Source organism: Glycine max, chromosome 8 (assembly GCF_000004515.6).
Source record: "Glycine max cultivar Williams 82 chromosome 8, Glycine_max_v4.0, whole genome shotgun sequence".
NCBI classification, from domain to species: domain Eukaryota; kingdom Viridiplantae; phylum Streptophyta; class Magnoliopsida; order Fabales; family Fabaceae; genus Glycine; species Glycine max.
Window position 1 is genome coordinate 34,848,981 of NC_038244.2, and position 20,063 is coordinate 34,869,043.

General features: G+C 37.6%; 2 protein-coding genes across 2 annotated transcripts in view; one reads left to right on the forward strand and one right to left on the reverse strand.

Moving 5' to 3' along the window:
* LOC100784644 (uncharacterized) overlaps positions 1-773 on the reverse strand; it is a 3,266-nt gene extending 2,493 nt beyond the window's left edge. The window contains exons 1-2 of the mRNA XM_041018461.1: positions 392-773; positions 1-170 (exon numbers count right to left, since the gene is read on the reverse strand). The exon at positions 1-170 is cut by the window's left edge and continues 23 nt beyond it. Coding sequence (XP_040874395.1) covers positions 1-170; positions 392-736 — 515 coding nt within the window. The 5' untranslated portion in view covers positions 737-773. The remainder of the gene's footprint in view (positions 171-391) is intronic.
* A 16,058-nt stretch (positions 774-16,831) lies between these two features.
* LOC113002329 (uncharacterized) lies at positions 16,832-19,581 on the forward strand. Its single transcript, XM_026129425.1, has 2 exons — positions 16,832-17,140; positions 19,279-19,581. Exons 1-2 carry the CDS (start codon positions 16,832-16,834, stop codon positions 19,579-19,581), a joined length of 612 nt encoding a protein of 203 aa, XP_025985210.1.
* The last annotated feature ends 482 nt before the right edge of the window (positions 19,582-20,063 follow it).

Here is a 20,063-nt window from a genome sequence, read left to right on the forward strand (position 1 = left end):
GATAGGCAGAGAGAGCAGAGAGCACCGTTCATACAATCTAAGCAATACATGTTGCACTCGCTCTTGTGCGAATCAGCGTGAAGCTTGCATTGAACAAAGAAGCTCTCTTTGAGAAGAGGTTTCAGCCATGGTGGCCACCTATTGTCCTCGTCATCAGGGCCTCCAGCACCCTTTTATGTATTTTTTCAATACACACAAAATAATTAATCAGACCCAGAAATCAGAATCACATAATTGATTGCATTTTTCACAAAGAAAGATAAGCATACTAGCTCAGTTCAGTTGATTGAATGACATGTGTGAATATTATAAGCCTGGTATTGTTTTCAATTCTTAGTAATAAAAAAAGTGTAAAGAGTGAAAGGAAGGTTAAGGAGGGAGATTAGGTTACCATGATTCTCCGGTTCTTGGGCTTGATTTCTCGGACAGGGGTGTCTTGGTTCTCGAACGCCAGCTTGAAAGGTTTTGATTGCAGACAAACAAGGTTGTTGTCTTTGTTTGTGTTTGTGTTTGTGTTGTGGTGAATGTGAGAGTGTTGTTTGTTTACTTGTTTTGGAGGAAGAAGAGAAGAGAAAAGAGAAGGCAGAAGAGTGAGATTTTGGGGGCGGTGTGAGAGGGAATGGGTTCTTGTAGGACTTGGAGGCGGTAGAAGCTGTTTTATTCTAGAGAGAGAAATTGTATTACGAGAGAGAAAGTGAGAACTAGAGAGAGATTGAGAGAAGTCGTTCTTATCCATACAACAAAGTCGTCTCACATGATCAAACCTAGCTCCGAACCAAAAATCCCAAACCAACAACAGATGCGTTCTGTGTAAGGAATCCACCTCCTTCTTTCCTTTTTAATTTCCTTATTCTCCTTGGCCTGATCATTTTTGGTTTATTCACCCTCTCTCTAGTTTCTACCTAATTGTTTAAAACCTTCTGTTTTTATGTAAAAGAAATTACGATTCAAGTTTTTAGTCTGTATAATGTATAGGATATATATTTTTTGTAAAATTAATATATAAATTATATTATAAAAAAGTCATAATAAGTAAATAACTTTTAATATATAAAGTATATTGGTACTTTATGATAAATTTGTTACATTGTGATATATGGTTATTTTTTATTATTAACAATTTTTTCAAAAAAATATTGAAATTTAATTTAAAAACAAATATAACAAGAATAAATTCAAAGAGATAAACAATTAAAAAAAATCCAGATTCGTTCATAGAATAGGAGTGAATTATAATTCATATAAATTCTACTAAATAAGTCATGTTATTTATTCAATGAATTTTACTAATAATTTAATGAATTCTATATTACTTTTAATTGTATTGTAATTCTTCATATATTAGACTAATATTTTAAAATTAGGTTTGTGGTGGACAGGAAGAACAAATAAATCTTTATATGTGGGTACCCGTTCAATCTTATTTTGACTTTAACGAGCAATATTCAGTTTGACCGAATATGGATATGGGTATTCTTTCACCGTGTAAGTGGGAATGAGAATGAGAAGGGTATTAAATTATACTTGTATCTATCATTAATATATTTTTATAATTTTTTTGTCACAACTTTATAATATATATATATATATATATATATATATATATATATATATATATATAAGATTTTATTGTTATAATTTTTTAAAATATAAATCAATTAGGTTAATAGTTATTAAAAAGTTATGTAACAAATTGAACAATCAAAAGAGAGAGAAATAAGAGAGTGAGAAGTTTGAAATGTAATAAAATGATGAAGAAAAAATAGTATAAATTGTTATGTGTATATGTATCACATTTTTTAAAATAAATATAAACATATAAAGTCACTTAATATGTGTGTTTTTATATTACTAGAAGTATTTAATATTTTTAAACAAAAATCTTGAGTTAGTTATTGCCAAAATTGTTCTTAAATTTAGGCTTAAAGTAAATATTAAAAGCATAGATATAAATAAAAACATGTAAAAGATAAAAAAACATAAACCAATATTAAAATATTAATTAAATTTCATACTTTTTTTTATTAAAATAATCTTTTTTAACTAAAGTGAAGAATATGAAATTACATATTTTAAACAAGAAAAGCATAATAAATTATTTTCTTATTAATAATTAATGTTATGTTTTAAGAAAATAGATTATGAACTGATAATGTAAAATAACTAATGTTGTCATTTAATTATAAACCATCATAAATTTATAGACTTTTAAAATAACTATCTTAAAAATTATATCAATGTTGAATTTTTATTAGTTGATCAACAATGTAAAAAAATTTACGTTGACAATATATATATAGTCATTAAACTTATATTTTATTACTTTTTATGTCTCTCATTGATTGTTGCTTTATTTGTATTATTTTTTTCTCTCAAAATGATTGCCACTTTAAATACTAAGAAATTAATTACTTTTATTGTTCATATGCTCATTATTGGTATCTCACTTAAATATTTTACATTTAAATTATATAAAAAAATCTTTTAATAATGATATTTTAGTTAAAGATTTTTTTTGTTATGATAAATTTTATAATTAATTATTTTCTTATAACATATATTGTACAGTCATAAGACGAATCAACAAACTCAATAATTTCGATTTGATACAAATGAATACCAAGTTTAAAAAATTGGGTCTAAAACGCTGATAAACAAAAGTGTTACACTACCAGTTGGTGTACTTACCAAAATCTAGAACAGGTGCATGTTAGGATGGATGTGCACAAGGTGGGCTCTAAGACTTCGTACGTTGGACAGAGAAAGGCCTTTGTTAAGAGGGCAAGAGGAGGGACCTACAAAACAAAGGACTCTGGCGCTCAAGTAAGTACGTGAGTTAGGAGAATAAGAGAGAGAAAGTATAAGAGTGTATGCAAAAGAGTGTTTGTTCGTGTGCTAGTATGTGTTGAGGATTTGTGAGAACCTGGTATTTATAGAGTGGAATGGAGCTGCAAGTCTTATAACGTCCTGAAAATTGCATTAATTGAAAATCGATGTTTAATGTATTCTCATGTTATTTGATTATGTGATTGATTTGGATGAGTTGAGATATTGTGTGAATTAGCTATGTGTGATTTGCTTGATGTGGGTGTTGAGTTATGTGGAGTTTTATTGACTTAGGTTGAAATTATGAGATTTCAAGTTTTATCTAAACCTGTTCTAGTAAAACCGCGATCTCAAACTCATTAACTATTGGATTGCCTTCGAATTTGGATTGTAGGTTCATAACTCACGTCTTCATGCTTTGACCATTGAGATTTTCCAAAATAACACTTTTGAATATCTCGCTTAGTGAGACAAGCGCGCTAAGCGCAACTCCCAACCCGAGAAGGGAATTCACTTAGCGAGACAAGCGCGCTAAGCGCAACTCCCAACCCGAGAGGAAAACTTGCTTCGCGAGACAGGCGCGCTAAGCACAATTCCAACCCGAGGAAGTAATTCGCTCAGCACGAGAGGCCGTGCTCAATGCCAAAAGTGGATTCCTGCTTAGCGAGACGAGCTCACTAAGTGAGATCTGCAGATTATAAATATGTTCAACAGCGTAAAATTACGCGTTTTGAGCTCCCTCTCTCTAAAATTTCCTCCCAGAAACCCTAACCCCTCCTCTTCCACCACCCACGGCCACTGGTGGCCACCACGAGTCGCTTTTGCTTGCCACCGGACCACCACACAGAGAAGAACACTTTAATTGAAGCGAAATCCTCATAATCCACCTCAAGGATTCGGAGGAGAACAAGCTCTCAATCCTTCCTTTCGTAGTTTCTCTAAGGTAATCTTGACTTCTATGCCTTTCTCCTAGTTAGTTTGAGCTTCTCTTAGTGTCTCTTGTGTTATGGGTACTGTAATAGGATGTTTTTACAATTCCTTTGAAAAACCCATAAAAATGAGACGTTGCAAACGTTACCTTTTTATAATATTGATGTTATTTTCGTGACCTTTGTTAAACCCTAGTCACATTGACATGATCGGAATTTCAAAATGACGTATCTTTGTAGTAGAACTTAAAACACCCCTTATCCCCTTTTATTTTGATAGGAGTATTTGACCCTGAATGTTGATATTAACCTTGCTTTTTAAATCTATACTAAATTGTCTTCAATTTGGTAAATAGAACTCTGTGTTTGGACAAACGAGCATGAACATGAGAGACCTCTGAGCAACACAGAGAGGAGCTGACGGAGAGCTCACAATAGGTGAGGGAAGTTTATTATAATTTATGGCTTTGATAACATAATTGGAGTCAAGGAACCCAATTATGAGAATGTATGTTTGTCCCTGCGCATGCTGGTTTTCAAGAAAAACAATATTTTCGATTAATGGGATGTGATACATCTGTTATTGATAAATGACATTATCGTTTTATTAGACTTATGTTGTCTGAAGACCTGGGGAATGTGAATCTCAGGTATAAAATTTATATGTATGTATGTGTGGAATGTGATTATTGATGAATATTGTTATTGATGATAATAATTGATATGAGACGATGTTGGTGTTTATGATAATATTGATTTGAGGTGATGTTCTTATTGACGATAATATTGATATGAGATGATGTTGTTATTTATGATAATATTGACATCAGATGATATTGTTATTGATGATAATATTGATATGAGATGATGTTATCATTATTGATAATGACATTGAGATGATATGATGTTGATGTTGATAACGACATTGAGATGAGATGTTGTTGATGTTAAAAATGTCATTATGATGATGTATGTTGTACATGTACATGGGGGTGCAATGATCAAGTTGGATATCCCTGGTGGGGGAAATAGAGTGATTAAAGAGTTCAAGCATCTCTGGAGTGAATGAAAGACTTAGAATCTTTAATTATTCACAGTCAGTATATTGATGGTGTCCATGTGTCATACTTCATACTGTATGTAAATAGTATAAACTTTGTCAGTAAGTACTTGTAGTTTTTCATGAGGAAAAATACTTGTACTTGGGGGCATATCACTCAGTTTGGAACTCTCTTGTGACTCAGGTTGATCATCATGGGGGGAGTTGTCTGTGCACGACATGGTGACCTTGACACTTGCTGCCTAGTTTTCCTGAGTGTGTGTTGCGTGGACATGCTTAAGCTATTTCCTGACGAAAGGTACCACATTTCATTTAGGGGTTGAGGTCAGGTGCATGCATCATACTGAGCATGATTGATTGGAATTATAGAAAGTTGATGACTACTTGTTGAGTGTATGTTGGACTAATGGACATTTGTGTATGATTATGATATTTGTTAATGTTTTCTTACTAATCATAGTCATTTAATTTTCGTGTTGATTCCTTGTATAATAAACTCACCCTTACAATTTTTGTACCTGTGGTTGGTACCTATGATGATCGCGAGCCTTCATTCGTGGGAGCAAATGGACAACAGTAGATTACATGGAGTGAGATTCTTTTGTTGGAGCCGTCAAGCCAACGTGATGACGTTGGGATTATTTTGGGAGAGAGAGTTGTGTTTTGTTAATCAACTCTTCCATAGTTGGTTCTATAATTCATTTGAATTGAGGATGTAAATCACAAATTTAATTGTATGAACTAATTTACTTTCTGTGATGTGAATCATGAGTACTGAGTTAATATATCTATATATATTCATTTAAGTATATGTGCATTGTTGGTGAACGTGTATCGCAAAAAATTTACTCTTGTTTTTCGTAAGCAAAATAACAAAGTTTTCATTTAAAAATTGAAATTTAAGTAGTTTAGAGTAGTGATATCGTGGCGACAAGACGAGTCATTACAGGTCCTTATTTGTAGGGGTTGTTATAACCCTTGTAGATAAATATCGACTTCTTGATAATAGCCAGTAGTTTATAGATAAAGCTAGAGATAATATATAGCTTAGAGATAAAACCTACTAGATAATTTAGTACTTACAGATAATGTGTAGCTTAGAGATAATTGCTAGTAGATAATCATACCTCATAGATAATGTGTGACTTTGTAGATAATTGAATATCTGCCAAGAGATAAAAGATGAAAATATATTCAAATAATAAGAGGTTAGAGATAACCTGTTGATTGGGGAGCCCGATTGTTAAGGGTTAGACGTTCGCGCTCCTGTGTCAGGGCTGACATGGAGGGTTGATATATTTCTCGAAGTATCACGTAACATGCCACATGTATTTTGTGGACCCTGGATAGTACATAATTCTCCCAAGCTTTAAGTCGGCTTGTGGGCGAAAGAGGTTGTCCAATGTCAAAGGAGATTGTCTGATGTCGAGGGTAGTAGCCTTGACGAGTAGGAGGGTGATGAGTTCATCAAGCCCTTAAGCATGGACATGTGTTGTCCAGTGTTGAGAATGGTAACTTCGATAGATGTGAGAATTATAGATCTGTCAAGCTTGTAAAGCCCCTGAGCTTGGACAAGTGTTGTCCGGGCTACTTCTGTCAAGTTGTCCGAGGTGGACATGCTTTTGGTTTTGCAGGTGAGGTCTGACATGTTGGGTGAGGAAAGTCCTTGTATTTGAAAATCCTACCCTTTTCTGACCGTTGGAGAATGCATTGAAGATAAACACTACGTTTTGTCTACTGTTGCAAGCGTGTGCGATGCATGCACAATACTCTTGCATATGTGTCACTTATGGAGTCAGCACATACTGGAGACATGGTGCGTGGGTGAATGGGGCTGCATTATGGTGCAAAAATTTAGGGCACCACTTCAGCTCCCGCCAGTTATTGAAGAGTTTGTCTCCCCCTTAAAATGGAGTAAACGTTTGATTTATGATCACTATCACTTTAAAATCTTGGCTTCTTCCTCCTGAAATTTCTTTGTTTTCGTGCTTGCTTCTTGCGATTCCCCTTTCTTCTTCATTCATCTTCTTCAACATTCAAGGTATTCCTTTTCTGACAATGTCTTCATTTTTGTTTGACTCCTCTATCGACATGGATGGCACTGATTCTGAGGGTTCGATCCAGCAACCCCTAATGAATCGAGAGGTGTTATCCATCAGTGGTTCCTCCTTGAAGGATAATCGACATGGTGCCTTTGATAACAAATCATCTTCTTCGGAGAGGTTGGGGGTTTTGCGCCGTATTGGTGGAGGCACCTCTCACCACTGCGAGAGGGCGCAACCTTCTGCTGCTTCCCTAACCAGGGAACCTATCCCGGCTATTGTGATTCTTCCCTCTTCTGTTTCTAGAGGAGCAAGGCGAAGTGGAGGGGACATTAGGGCGTCCCCCCGTGTGTGTCGTAGCCATAGTGTTAAGTCGCCATCGTTCCTACCTGTCGTTGCTGGCTATGATTGGGTGAGGGACGATGTTCTAAAGTATAAGTTCCCCCTCACCTTTGCGGTGAGTGTCATTTCTTTGTATTGCTAGGAGAAGTTGGAAAATCCTAAGGACTCCTGCAAAATGGTCGTCCAAGCTTACAGAAGTTATGTATTTCCATTTCTGAAGGCGGTGTCGGGAATTTCGCCTTTCTTTTTAATGTGTAGGTTCCTAGTTGAGGTCTTGTGTCTCATTCTTCCCTTGACCGCATTCCAGTGTGCTCTGCTTGAGCACTTGAACATGGCCCCTTCTCAGCTCCACCCTAACAGTTGGGCCACGGTGAGGGCCTTTGAGATTTTGTGCCCCTACTTCAACATCTGGCCTAGTGTGCCAGTGTTTCTTTATTTCTTCTAGATGAAGCTGACGGGCAAGATTTGTTGGGTCTCCTTGAACAACATGTTCAAAAAGTTTTTTGAGTTTGACTCAAACATATTTCGTTGCTTCAATGACCATTTCTTCAAGGTCCTTGCTACATATGTCGTGGATAATGGTTTGCATACGTGTCTCTCGTGGAGTGTCATGTACTGGAGACATGGTGTTGTGCTCTTGCAGACGTAATGTCATGCTCTTGCATATGTGTCCCTTGTGGAGTGGTACATACTGGAGACGTAATGTCGTGGTCTTGCGTATGCGTCACTCATAGAGTGGTATATACTAGAGACGTAATGTCGTGCTCTTGCATACGTGTCACTCATGGAGTGGCAAATACTGGAGACGTAATTTCGTGCTCTTGCATACATGTCACTCGTGGAGTGGCACATACTGGAGACATAATGTCATGCTCTTGCATACATGTCACTCGTGGAGTGACATCACGAGTGACATGTACTAGAGACATAATGTCGTGCTCTTGCTTACATGTCACTCGTGGAGTAGCACATACTGGAGACATAGTGTTGTGTTATTGCATACGTGTCACTTGTGGAGTGGCACGTACTGGAGACATAATGTGCGAGCCTATAGGAATCTCCAAGGGCGGACCATGGGCTTTGACAAGCCTTTATAAAAACAACCTGTGAGACTCACCTAGGGCAGTCCTTAGTTTTAACGAGCTTATGGAGCTACGACTAGTGATGTACCTGTTATGAAGACTTACCAAGGGCGAACCTTGGGTTTAACAATTCCCTGTAGAGTTAATAAAAGAAAATCATAAAAGGTAAATGGATGTAATTGGGTAGCATTCCATGTTCTTAGAATCGCCTGTAATCTAGTTCCTATATTTTGTATGCTCTGTTATCTAGACTCACCATATTAGACCGCCAGGTTTAAAGGCTTGTGGTTGAACCTTTGTATTATATCACCTCGTTGCTTGGAGCTTTGTAGCTTCTTCTCTGATCCTGACCATTTCTTGGACTTCGTCTATCGTCTTGAGTTCTACCCTCATGTTTTCTTTATTTTGTTGTTGCTGGAACAACAATCTCCTTGTTGATGGTTCCCTGACTTCAACGGGAATCATGGCGTCTATGTCATATGTGAGTCGGTAAGGAGTCTCATTGGTCACTATCTAGGGTGAACAATGGTATGCCCAGAGTATACTGGGGAGTTTCCTCTTTCCATAGGCCCTTAGACTTGTCGAGTGTAGTGGGCAGGGCCCTGAGGATGACTCTATTGGCTGCCTCTACCTAACTGTTGGTCTAAGGGTGTTTGACAGAGGTGATGAGGTGCTTGATGCCTAGCCTCATTAGGAAATCTTCATAAGTCTGAGCTTTGAATTGGGTGTCATTGTCCATGACAATGGTGTATGAGAGGTCGTATTTGCATATGAGGTGTTTCCAGGTGAATTTTCCCACCTCGTTGGTCGTGATTTCTCGCAATGGTCTTTCCTCGGGCCTTTGGCAGTGGTCCCAGTATGTCTATTCCTCACATGGAAAGGGGCCAAAAGGAGCTCAAATTGTGGAGATTGTTAGGAGGGGTACGTGGAATGTCTGTAAACTCTTGGCATCGTCTGCATCTCTTTGCAAAGTCAAAAGCGTCTACCTTAAGTGTTGGCCAGTAGTAGCCAGCATGCACCACCTTTGTTGCAAGGGACTATCCCCCTATATGGAGACCGCAAATTCCTTCGTGGAGTTCTTTCTTGACATAATTTGTCCATTGGCTGTTCAGGAACTTTAATAAGGGTGTTGTCAACCCTCTTTTGAATAGCTCGCCATCAAGGATGACATAGTAGTTGGCCTTCCGTTTCAGGTGTCGGGCTTCATTCTCGTCTGATGGCAACACCTCTGAATTAGGAAATTCTTGTAAGGGGTCATCCAGTCTGGTTCCTCCTCTTCTCCAGCCATAACATCTTTAGTGTCTATGGTGGGAGTTTGGAGCATTTCCTGGATGATAGTCTTGAGGTGCCCGGTCTTTTTGGTGCTAGCCAGCTTAGAGAGAAGGTCTGATTTGGTGTTTCTCTCCCTGGGTTTTTAGTACATTTTGAAGTATTCAAAATTATCGATGAGATTTTTGGCAATGTGGTAGTACTTGGGCAACACAGTTTTCTTGGTCTAGTATCTGTTGGCAACCTGTTCCTAAACAAGCTGCAATTTAGTATAGCATTATAGGTTCTTGGCCCTGACTTCTCTTGCTAGCTTTAGTCTTGAAATGAGTGCCTTGTACTCAACCTGGTTGTTTGAGGCTTTGAAGTTGAGCTTGATGATTTGGTCTAGAGTAACATTGTTGGGGCCTTCAAGGATGATTCCTGTCCCACTCCCCTTTATGTTGGATGCACCATCGATGTAGAGGCACCACTAGTCTAGGGTGGTTTGGTCATTCCTAGCGAATTCTTCTAGGAAGTTTGTCATCAACTATGTTTTCATGGGGCCGCAGGGTTTGTACTGGAGATCGAACTCTGAAATTTCTACGAACCATGCCACCATCCTTCATGCCAGTTCAGGCTTTTGCAAAACTTGTTTGATGGGGTTGTTCGTCTTGACTACCACTTGATGACTCTGAAAAATGGTCTGAGACGTCGAGCCGAGGTGATGAGTGCAGGATCGCCTTCTCTATCATTTGATAGCACTTCTCAGTGTCATGGAGTATGTGGTTGGTGAAGTAGATAGGGAGCTAGTGTTTCCCTTTCTCTTGCACGAGGGTTGAGCTAACAACTTCATCAACCACTGAGAGATATAGGAGTAAGGGTACTCCTGGCCTCAGTTGACTCAGAATTGGCAGTGTGGCAATGGTCTACTTAAAGGCCAAGAAGGCTCATACGCAGGTCTCATCCCATAGGAATGGATCAGTTTTCTTGAGTGGTTTGTAGAACGACTTTGCCTTTTTGGTGAGCTTGGGGAGGAACTTGGACAAGGATGCCAATCTACTATTTAGCTTTTGGACTTCATGGACGTTAGTGCTATCGCGCGGATCTACATCGAATTTTTCGTTTAGGCTTTCTTGGTAAATGGTTTAGGATTGGATTGGAGACCACTCATCCATGCTCATGACCTGAGTGGCACCATTTGTTGTGGTGTAAGATTTGGCAGACTCCCCGGTGAAAGGATAAGGTGCCACTTTTAGGCTTTCTAGGTAGCATTGTCATTCTTGCTTTTAATCTGCCTTGACAGTCATGATCTCTCCCGTCAAGATGAGGAACTTTATTTTCAGATGCAATGTGGAGACGATGGCTCCGAGCTCGTTAAACATTTTCCTGCCAATCAAAGTAAAATATGAGGTATCTACGTCCATTTGCATGTAAATACCTGATTGTGAAGCTTCTAGAGAAACGCCTTGACCGAAAATGGTCATTAGGTCGATGTAGCCTTTGGTCTCTACTCATTCCCCTACGAAGCTGAGTGGAACAACGCGAGGCTGGATAGTGTCAGGCGAAACTTCGAGTCTCTAGAAAGTCTTCTAGTATAAGATGTCAGTGGAGCTTCACTGGTCGATAAGGACCTTGGAAACCATGAAGTTAGCGATTATGATGGAAGCAACCATAGGGTCATCTTAGTTGATGAGGTTGATACCCTTGAAGTCTCTATTAGTGAAAGTGATAGGAGGATGACTTCGTGGGGATGGTGTATCGACATAGTTGATGTCGATGTCGATGTCCCGGATGGCATGGAGGTGGCGCTTGTAGGACTGGCTGGGTTGTCCTCCATAAGAATAAAAAACCAAGTATTGCTCATTTACATGTTTTGTTCTAAACAATGGTAAAGAAAGCCTAGGAAAGTTTGATGCTAAGGCAGATGAGGGTATCTTCCTTGGGTATTCCTTACATAGTAAAGCATTTAAAATATACAACAAAAGAACCAGACAATTGAGGAATCAATACATGTTACTTTTAATGAAACTAATATTACCTCCCCGAGAAAGGAGTTTCTTAAGGATATTCCAGATTCTTTGGAAGATACACAAATGAAGAAAGAAATCTAAAAAGAAAGAGAGATGATGAAAACAAGGATGATCAAGTTGACACAGCACAAGAAAATGATAATCTTACCAAAGAATGGAAAACTTCAAGAAATCATCCTTTTTACAACATCATCAGTGATATCTCAAAAGGGGTAACAACTAGACACTCTCTCAAAGATTTATGCAATAATATGGCATTTGTTTCATTAATAGAACCTAAAAACTTTAAGGAAGCTATTATAGATGACCATTGGATAGTAGCTATGCAAGAAGAATTAAATCAATTTGAAAGAAATGATGTATGTGAATTAGTAGGAAAAACCTTTAGATTATCCAATCATAGGAACTAAGTGGGTATTTAGAAATAAATTGGATGAAAATGGTATAGTAATTAGAAATAAAGCTAGAATTGTAGCAAAAGGATATAACCAAGAAGAAGATATAGACTATGAAGAAACTTTTGCACCTATAGCTAGATTAGAAGCCATTAGGATGCTATTAGCATATGCATCTATTATGAATTTTAAACTACATCAAATGGATGTCAAGAGTGCTTTCTTAAATGGTCTAATTCAAGAGGAGGTATATGTGGAACAACATCCTGGGTTTGAAGACTCACAAAAATTAGACCATGTCTATAGAATAAAGAAGACACTTTATGGCTTAAAATAAGCACCTAGGGCTAGGTATGAAAGATTAAGTAAATTCCTGTTAGAAAAGAATTTCACTCGAGGGAAAGTAGATACCACCTTATTCATAAAAAAGAAGGATAATGATATCTTGTTGGTACAAATTTATGTTGATGATATAATTTTTGGATCTACTAATGAATCTTTGTGCAAGGAGTTTTCTATTGATATGCAAAGTGAGTTTGAGATGTCTATGATGGGTGAGTTAAATTACTTTCTTGGACTACAAATCAAACAAACAAACGATGGGATCTTTGTCAACCAAGCAAAGTATTGCAAAGAACTCATTAAGAGATTTGGAAGTGAAAACTCAAAACACTTGGCTACCCCTATGAACACCAGCTGTTATCTTGACAAAGATGAATCCGGTCAACCTGCTGATCCAAAGCAATACAGAGGTATGATTGGATCTCTACTTTACTTATTTGCAAGTAGGCCATATATTATGTTTAGTGTATGCATGTGTGCAAGATTTCAATCAAATCCAAAGTTTTCACATTTAATGGCAGTAAAAAGAATCATAAGATATCTATTAGGAACAGTTAATTTAGGATTATGGTACCCTAAGAATTCTTTATGCAATCTAGTAGGATACTCAGATTCGGATTTTGCTGGATCAAAAACAGATAGGAAAAGTACTAGTGGCACATGTCAATTCATAGGGTCTGCTCTTGTTTCATGGAATAGCAAGAAACAAAATAGTGTAGCATTATCCATAGCAGAAGCAGAATATATTTCTGCTGGTAGTTGTTGTGCACATATTCTGTGGATGAAACAACAACTATCTGATTATGGAATAGTATTAGATCACATTTCCATAAAATGTGATAACACAAGTGCCATAAACATATCTAAAAATCCAGTTCTTCACTCTAGAACCAAGCATATAGAAATTAGGCATCATTTTATTAGAGATCATGTTCTAAAAGGTGATGTTGTTTTAGAATTTGTAGACACTAAAAATCAACTTGCAGACATTTTCACAAAACCACTAAGTAAAGGTACCTTCTACAACATTATAAGAGAATTAGGACTGCTAGATGCTAGTGACTTATCCAAATAATCTATATTATTATGACATTTGAACAATTTAGTATTTCTTTATTTGCATGGTATGATTGAACAATTATGAATTATGTTATATGACTATGTGGGTTTTATATTCATGTTTCTTGCTTCATGATTGGTTTATATTCTTCCATGATTGCCTTGTGAATGATTAGTAGTATATGTATGTTTCATACTTGTTACGCACTTTGGCTTTTTGTTGATGCCAAAGGGGGAGAGAAATAGGGATTAAATCAAGAACTCACATAAGTAATTAACTTAATTTCAAATGAAGCATAAACTCAAAAACAAAGGGGGAGAATGGAAATTTATGTGAGTGATCGACTAGGAAAAAGTGTGTGTATGTGTTTCTTGATTTCAGAGTTGTCATTATCAAAAAGGGGGAGATTGTAGAAGCAAGCTTCATGATGAATCAAGATTGATTCAAGGAATTTTGATGATAACAAAGATGATGACAAAAAGCTCAAAAGTCAAGATCACTTCATGATAAGAAAGATGATGACATTCAAGAATGAGTTCAAGATTGAGTCAAGAACACTTCAAGGATCAAGAGGAAATTTGATTTCAAGAATCAAGAATAAAGATTCAAGAATAATCAAGATCAAGATTCAAGACTCAAAGATTCAAGAATCAAGAGAAGACTTAATCAAGATAAGTATTAAAAAGTTTTTCAAAACATTGAATAGCATAAGAAGTTTTTTACAAAATCATTACCAAAGAGTTTTACTCTCTGGTAATCGATTACCAGATTATAGTAATCGATTACCAGTGGTTTTAAAACGTTAAGATTTTCAAAATTCAAAATGAAGAGTCACATCTGTTGATGTGTAATCGATTACACCTTTATCGTAATCGATTACCAGTGACTATTTTCGAAAAATTCATTTCCAAAAGTCACATTTCTTCAAGTGACTTGTTTCTAAAGATTCTTTCAAAAGTCATAACTTTTTAAGTACTTAGTTTTAAAGGAATTGCCAAGAGTTACAAGTTTTGACTTGAGTCATCAAGAAACTATAAATATGTGACATTGGCATGAAACATTTTAACAATCTCATTCAGATCTATCATCTCTTTCAACCATTCTATCTTTCAATCTATCTTTCAATATCTTCTTTCATTTCTTTCAGAACTTTCTTATTTCATCTTCTCTTCATCTTTCTAAAATTTTTTGTTCAAAAATTTTTCTTCCAAGAAAAGTTCTTTGTTCAAAAACTTGTGCAATTCATCTTTTTCATTCCCTTCTCCCTTTGCCAAAAAGAATTCGCCAAGGACTAACCTCATGAATTCTTTTTGTGTCTCTCTTCTCCCTTTTCCAAAAGAACGAAGGACTAACCGCCTAAATTCTTTTGTGTCTCCCTTCTCCCTTGTCAAAGAATTCAAAATGACACATTCTGAGAATTCTTTTGATTCTTCCCTTTCCCATAAACAAAAGATTTCAAAGGACTAACCGCCTGAGAATTCTTTTGTTTCCCCATTCACAAAGTTTCAAAGGACTAACCGCCTGAGAACTTTGTCTTAACACATTGGAGGGTACATCCTTTGTGGTACAAGTAGAGGATACATCTACTTGGGTTGCTGACTGAGAACAAGGGAGGGTACATCTCTTGTGGATCAGTTCTAGTGGAGGGTAAATCCACTAGGTTGTTCAAAGAGAACAAGGGAGAGTGCATTCCTTGTGGATCTTTGCTTGTAAAAGGATTTTTACAAGGTTGAAAAGAAATCTCAAGGACCGCAGGTCGCTTGGGGACTGGATGTAGGCACGGATTGTTGCTGAACCAATATAAAACTCTTGTGTGTTTGTCTCCTTCTTCCCTACTCTTTTAATTTCCGCTGTGCACTTTAATTATTGTTTTTACTTTTGGTAATATTAAGAAGGATATATTTTTAATTAGTAAAGGTTCGTTAATAATTAATTCAACCCTCCCTTCTTAATTATTTCGAGGCCACTTAATCCAACAGTATAAGATGTCAGTGGAGCTTCACTGGTCGATGAGGACCTTGGAAACCATGAAGTTGGCGATTATGATGGAAGCAACCATAGGGTCATCTTAGTTGATGGGGTTGATACCCTTGAAGTCTCTATTAGTGAAAGTGATAGGAAGATGACTTCGTGGGGATGGTGTATTGACATAGTTGATGTCGATGTCCCGGATGGCGTAGAGGTGGCGCTTGTAGGACTGGCTGGGTTGTCCTCCATAAGAATATCCACCTGCAATGATATTGATTACACCTCTAATTTGTTCTGCTAGCTCTTGCTTATGTGGAGGTTGTCGATCACGTCTTTGTTGGTTTTGTCTCTATCATCCTCGATCTTTTGCTCTGTCTCTTATTTTGTCCACATTGTGATTCCTATGTTGATCCTCTTGGTGTCCTCCGAGTCTTACTCCTACTTGGTGGTTGTCTGACCTCTAAACGAACTGGGCTAGATATGAGTTCTTCTATTTTGTCCTTGAGGGTCACACAAACTTTTGTGTTATGACCAGTACCGTGATGGTACATGCAGTATTTGGTCGCATCTAACCCTATCCTAGAAGGACGCAGTGGAGGTAGCTTGATGGGTACCTCCAAGTTGAAAGTTCCCTCCAGGATTGTAGTGTGATTGGTCGTTAGGGGTGTGTAGTAGTCGTACTTGGCCCCTTTTGAGAGAGGTTGGCGCTTGTCCAGCTTGTGCCTCTTGTTCGACTTGTATAAGTTGGTCTTGGTGTTCCCTTCTCACTTATCACGCTTTTGTCCAACTTGTCTGACTTTGTTCCTGAACTTGAACATCTCTTCCATCTGGATGTAGCCTTTGGCTCGTTCACGCAACTCGTCCATGGTACTATGTGGTTTTTGTATATGTTGTCCGCAAACTTGCTAAACCTTAAAGCGAAGAGCATAAGGTGCAATGTTACCTCTAGGTTTAGATTACGAATTTGAACGGCAATGCGTTCAAACCTATCCATGAACTTTTGGAGAGATTCATCATCTACTTGTCACAGAATGGCCAGAGCAGCTGAGGTCATGCAATTTGACCAGTTGATTGTGTATTGCGCACTGAAGTGCTCTACCAGAGTGTCGAAGCTATCGATGGATCTCGATGGAAGTCCACCGTACTGGGTCAATGGTGTTCCTTTGAGGGACGTTGAGAAGACACAACACATGATCACATCAACATTGGTGTATAGATTGACCTGGGTGAGGAAAGCATCTAAATGCTCATTTGGATCGGTAGTTCATCATACCGCTCTAGGTTGAGTGGTTTCCAATCTAGGGGTATGTCGGGTTCCATGATGTGGTTGACAAAAGGGTGTCAACGAGTAGTCCACCCTGCTGGACAATGTATATGGGATAGACTTGGATCATCTTGAGTGTTGACTGTGTGTTGAGGGTGTGATTCCCTTTGAGTGTGCTCAGACAATGTGTGAGCAGATTACTCGTCGCCTAGGGGGCGTCTAAAATGAGCCTCCATCTCCACAATGCAGTTTTGGAGTTGTTGGAGAGTGTATGTGTTTAAGAAGACCGGAGCCATTGAAAGGGGTCTCAGATCTGAGGCCAGACTGAGTACTAACCCTGGGTGCGAAAAGAGAGATAACGAGAGATCGTGGGGTATGTTTTACCGCAGCCCCACGGTGGGCGCCAAATGTACTTACCAAAATCTAGAACAGGTGCACGTCAGGATGGAAGTGGACGAGGTGGGCTCCAAGACTTCGTACGTCGGACAGAGAGAGGCCTTTGTTATAAGGGCAAGATGGGGGACTTGTAAAACAAAGAACTCAAACGCTCAAGTAAGTATATGAGTTAAGAGAATAAGAGAGAGACAGTATATGAATGTATCCACAAGAATGTTTATTTGTGTGTTTGTGTGTGTTGAGGGTTCGAGGGAACCTGGTATTTATAGAGTGGAATGGAGTTATGAGTCCTTATTTGTAGGGGTTGTTATAGCCCTTGCAGGTAATAGCCAGTAGCTTATAGATAAGGTTAAAGATAATATATACCTTAAAGATAAAAACTAGTAGATAATTTAGTACTTACAGATAATGTGTAGCTTAGAGATAATTGTTAGTAGATAATGTGTGACTTTGTAGATAATTGAATACCTATCAAGAGATAGAAGATGACAATATATTCAAATAATAAGAGGTTAGAGATCACCTGTCGGTTGGAGAGCCCGACTGCTAAGGGCTAGACGTTTGTACTCCTGTATCAGGGCTGACATGGAAGGCTGACATGTGTCTCAAAGTGTCACGTAAGATGCCACGTGTATTTTGTGGACCCTAGACAGTACAGTTGGAATAGACGATAATAAACATGCATTGGTTTTGTGAAGCATTTAAGACCAAATTAATGCTCTATTCGTTTGATCCTCTATGCAGGGAATGTTTGAATATTCTTTCTAGGATATGTCAAAGTGAAGAAAGTAAGAGAAAAGTCAAGAATTAGCTCTCCTTCCACATAAAAAGACATGTCATTATTGTGTGTAGAGTTATTCTGAGCAAAAGGTGATTTGACCTCTGAAGTCGGATTCAGAGTGCTCATCAAGGGAGATAACTAGAGTGTTTTGTGAGTTTGGAGTGACTAGAAGTTAAAAATCATTTATTGTTGAATTAAATGCTCCAATGGACACCCAACTTCAGACAATATGGTCAAGACGCAAAATAAAAACCATATAGAGATAAGAATTATCTGCTACTAAAGCCTGTAAATACCAGAGTATTTAAAGTGGTAAAGGCATGAATTTTGAACATAGCATTCTCTCTTACCTTTAAACTCTATGTATTCAAAATTTTCTTAAGTTTTAAAGCTTTTAAACAACCTTGAAAGTCCTAAGAGAAAAATACAATGTGTTTAACTTGTATATTTGTCTGTAAGACGACAGCCTTACTTGTATGCATCCAACCTTAAACAAATATGTTGATTTGTTTTAGATCCAGAATTAGCTTGATAGGAAACAATACTTGGATTTTAAGCTTGGAGAAACTTTTGTAAATCTATTGTGTAGAGGTAGAAGTGATAGTGAAAAGTACTTGTGGCGGGCGAGTAATAAGGTGCAGGTGGATCTTCAAGAAGAAATTTGGATCGTCCACTGAAGAAGTCATCCATTATAAAGCACGCCTGGTAGCTAAAGGTTACAGTTAAAAGGAAGGAGTGAACTACAATGAGATATTCTCTCTAGTAGTTCAACATTCCTTCATACATATTTTGTTGGCCCTAGTGGCAACTCTGGACATGGAATTAAAGCAACTCGATGTCAAAACTTTCTTTCTCCATGGAAAACTAGAGGAGGACATATTAATGCAACAACTTGAAGGTTTTAAGGTGGAAGGAAATGAAATTTTAGTTTGTAGATTGAAGAGGTCTCTTTCTGGGAGGAAGCAAACTCCAAGGCAATGGTACAAGAGATTCAATGAGTTCATTGTCTCTCATGGGTACATCAAAAGTCCCTATGACTCATGTGTTTATCATAGCAAGGTGGAGGATGGTTCCCGCATTTATCTACTGCTCTATATGGACAACATGCTCATAGCCTCTCAAAATTTGTTGGCAATTCAAAAGTTGAAGTCACTACTCAGCAGTGAATTTAAGATGAAGGACATGAGAGTTGTTGAAAAGATTTTAGGCATGGAGATCAAGAGGGATTGAGTCCAGAAGAAACTTTTTTGTGTCCTAAGGAATACATTCAGAAAGTGCTGAATTATTTTAGGATGACATCCACAAACCCATATGTACTCCTCTGACACTGTCCATTTGTCTATCCGAATTCAATACTACTCAGTCAGAATCAAAGAAGGAATATATGTCTCATGTTTCTTATGCAAGTGTTGTAGGTAGTCTCATGTATATTATGATATGCACCAAACCAGACCTAGCACAAATAGTAAGTGTTGTGAGTAGTTATATGGGTAATCCTGGGAAGGAACATTAGAAAGCTGTGAAGCGTATATTCAAGTACCTTAAGGGTACCACTGATATTGGACTTGTCTACCATGGAGACATGTCATGTGCTTTATCTAGTTACTCAAATTCTAACCTTGCTGCAAACTTGGATGCAAGGAGATCTGTGACAGGATACACATTCACAATTGGCAACTCTCTTGCCAATTGGAAGGCAACACTTCAGTCCATAATGGCTTTATCCACTACAGAGGTAGAGTATGCGACTCTGTTAGAAGCAACAAAGGAAGGGATTTGGTTGAAGGGTTTGGTTAGCAATTTTGGGTTTCCATAGGAAAAAGACTATCATTTTCTACGACAGTCTGAGTGTAATCTATTTAGTCAAGGATCAAGTCCATCATGAGAGGACTAAGCACATTGACATCGTATACCACTTCATTCGTATTGAGAAGAGGGTCCATGTTCAGAAAGTTGATACAAGGGAGAATCCAGCTGATATGTTCATGAAGCTTGTTCCAAGAAGAAAGTTCATGTATTGTCTAGATTTACTTGACATAGATTGTTGGAAATGAATTGAGTTACTCATATTTCAGAAATGTTATTGAACCAAGGTGGAGATTGTTAATTGTTGGACAATGGACGATAAAGATAGGGTGGACAACAACATTGGTTGTCTGGTCCAGTACTTTTGTCTTCTGTATTGGTCATCCAATCATTTGTAATTTAATGGAGCATCTAGTCACGTAGAAGGGAGCGTTTAGTCTAGTAGTTCATTAACATAGGCTGTGTCATAACTATAAGTAATTTTTGTTTTTC

Excerpts from the sequence above, each read along its gene's own strand:
- LOC113002329 (XM_026129425.1), top strand. The coding sequence starts at position 16,832 with ATGCAGTTTTGGAGTTGTTGGAGAGTGTATGTGTTTAAGAAGACCGGA. Across the intron at positions 17,141-19,278 it reads CAAAGAACTCAAACGCTCAA|AAAGCTGTGAAGCGTATATT; the intron begins GTAAGTATATGA and ends AAGGAACATTAG.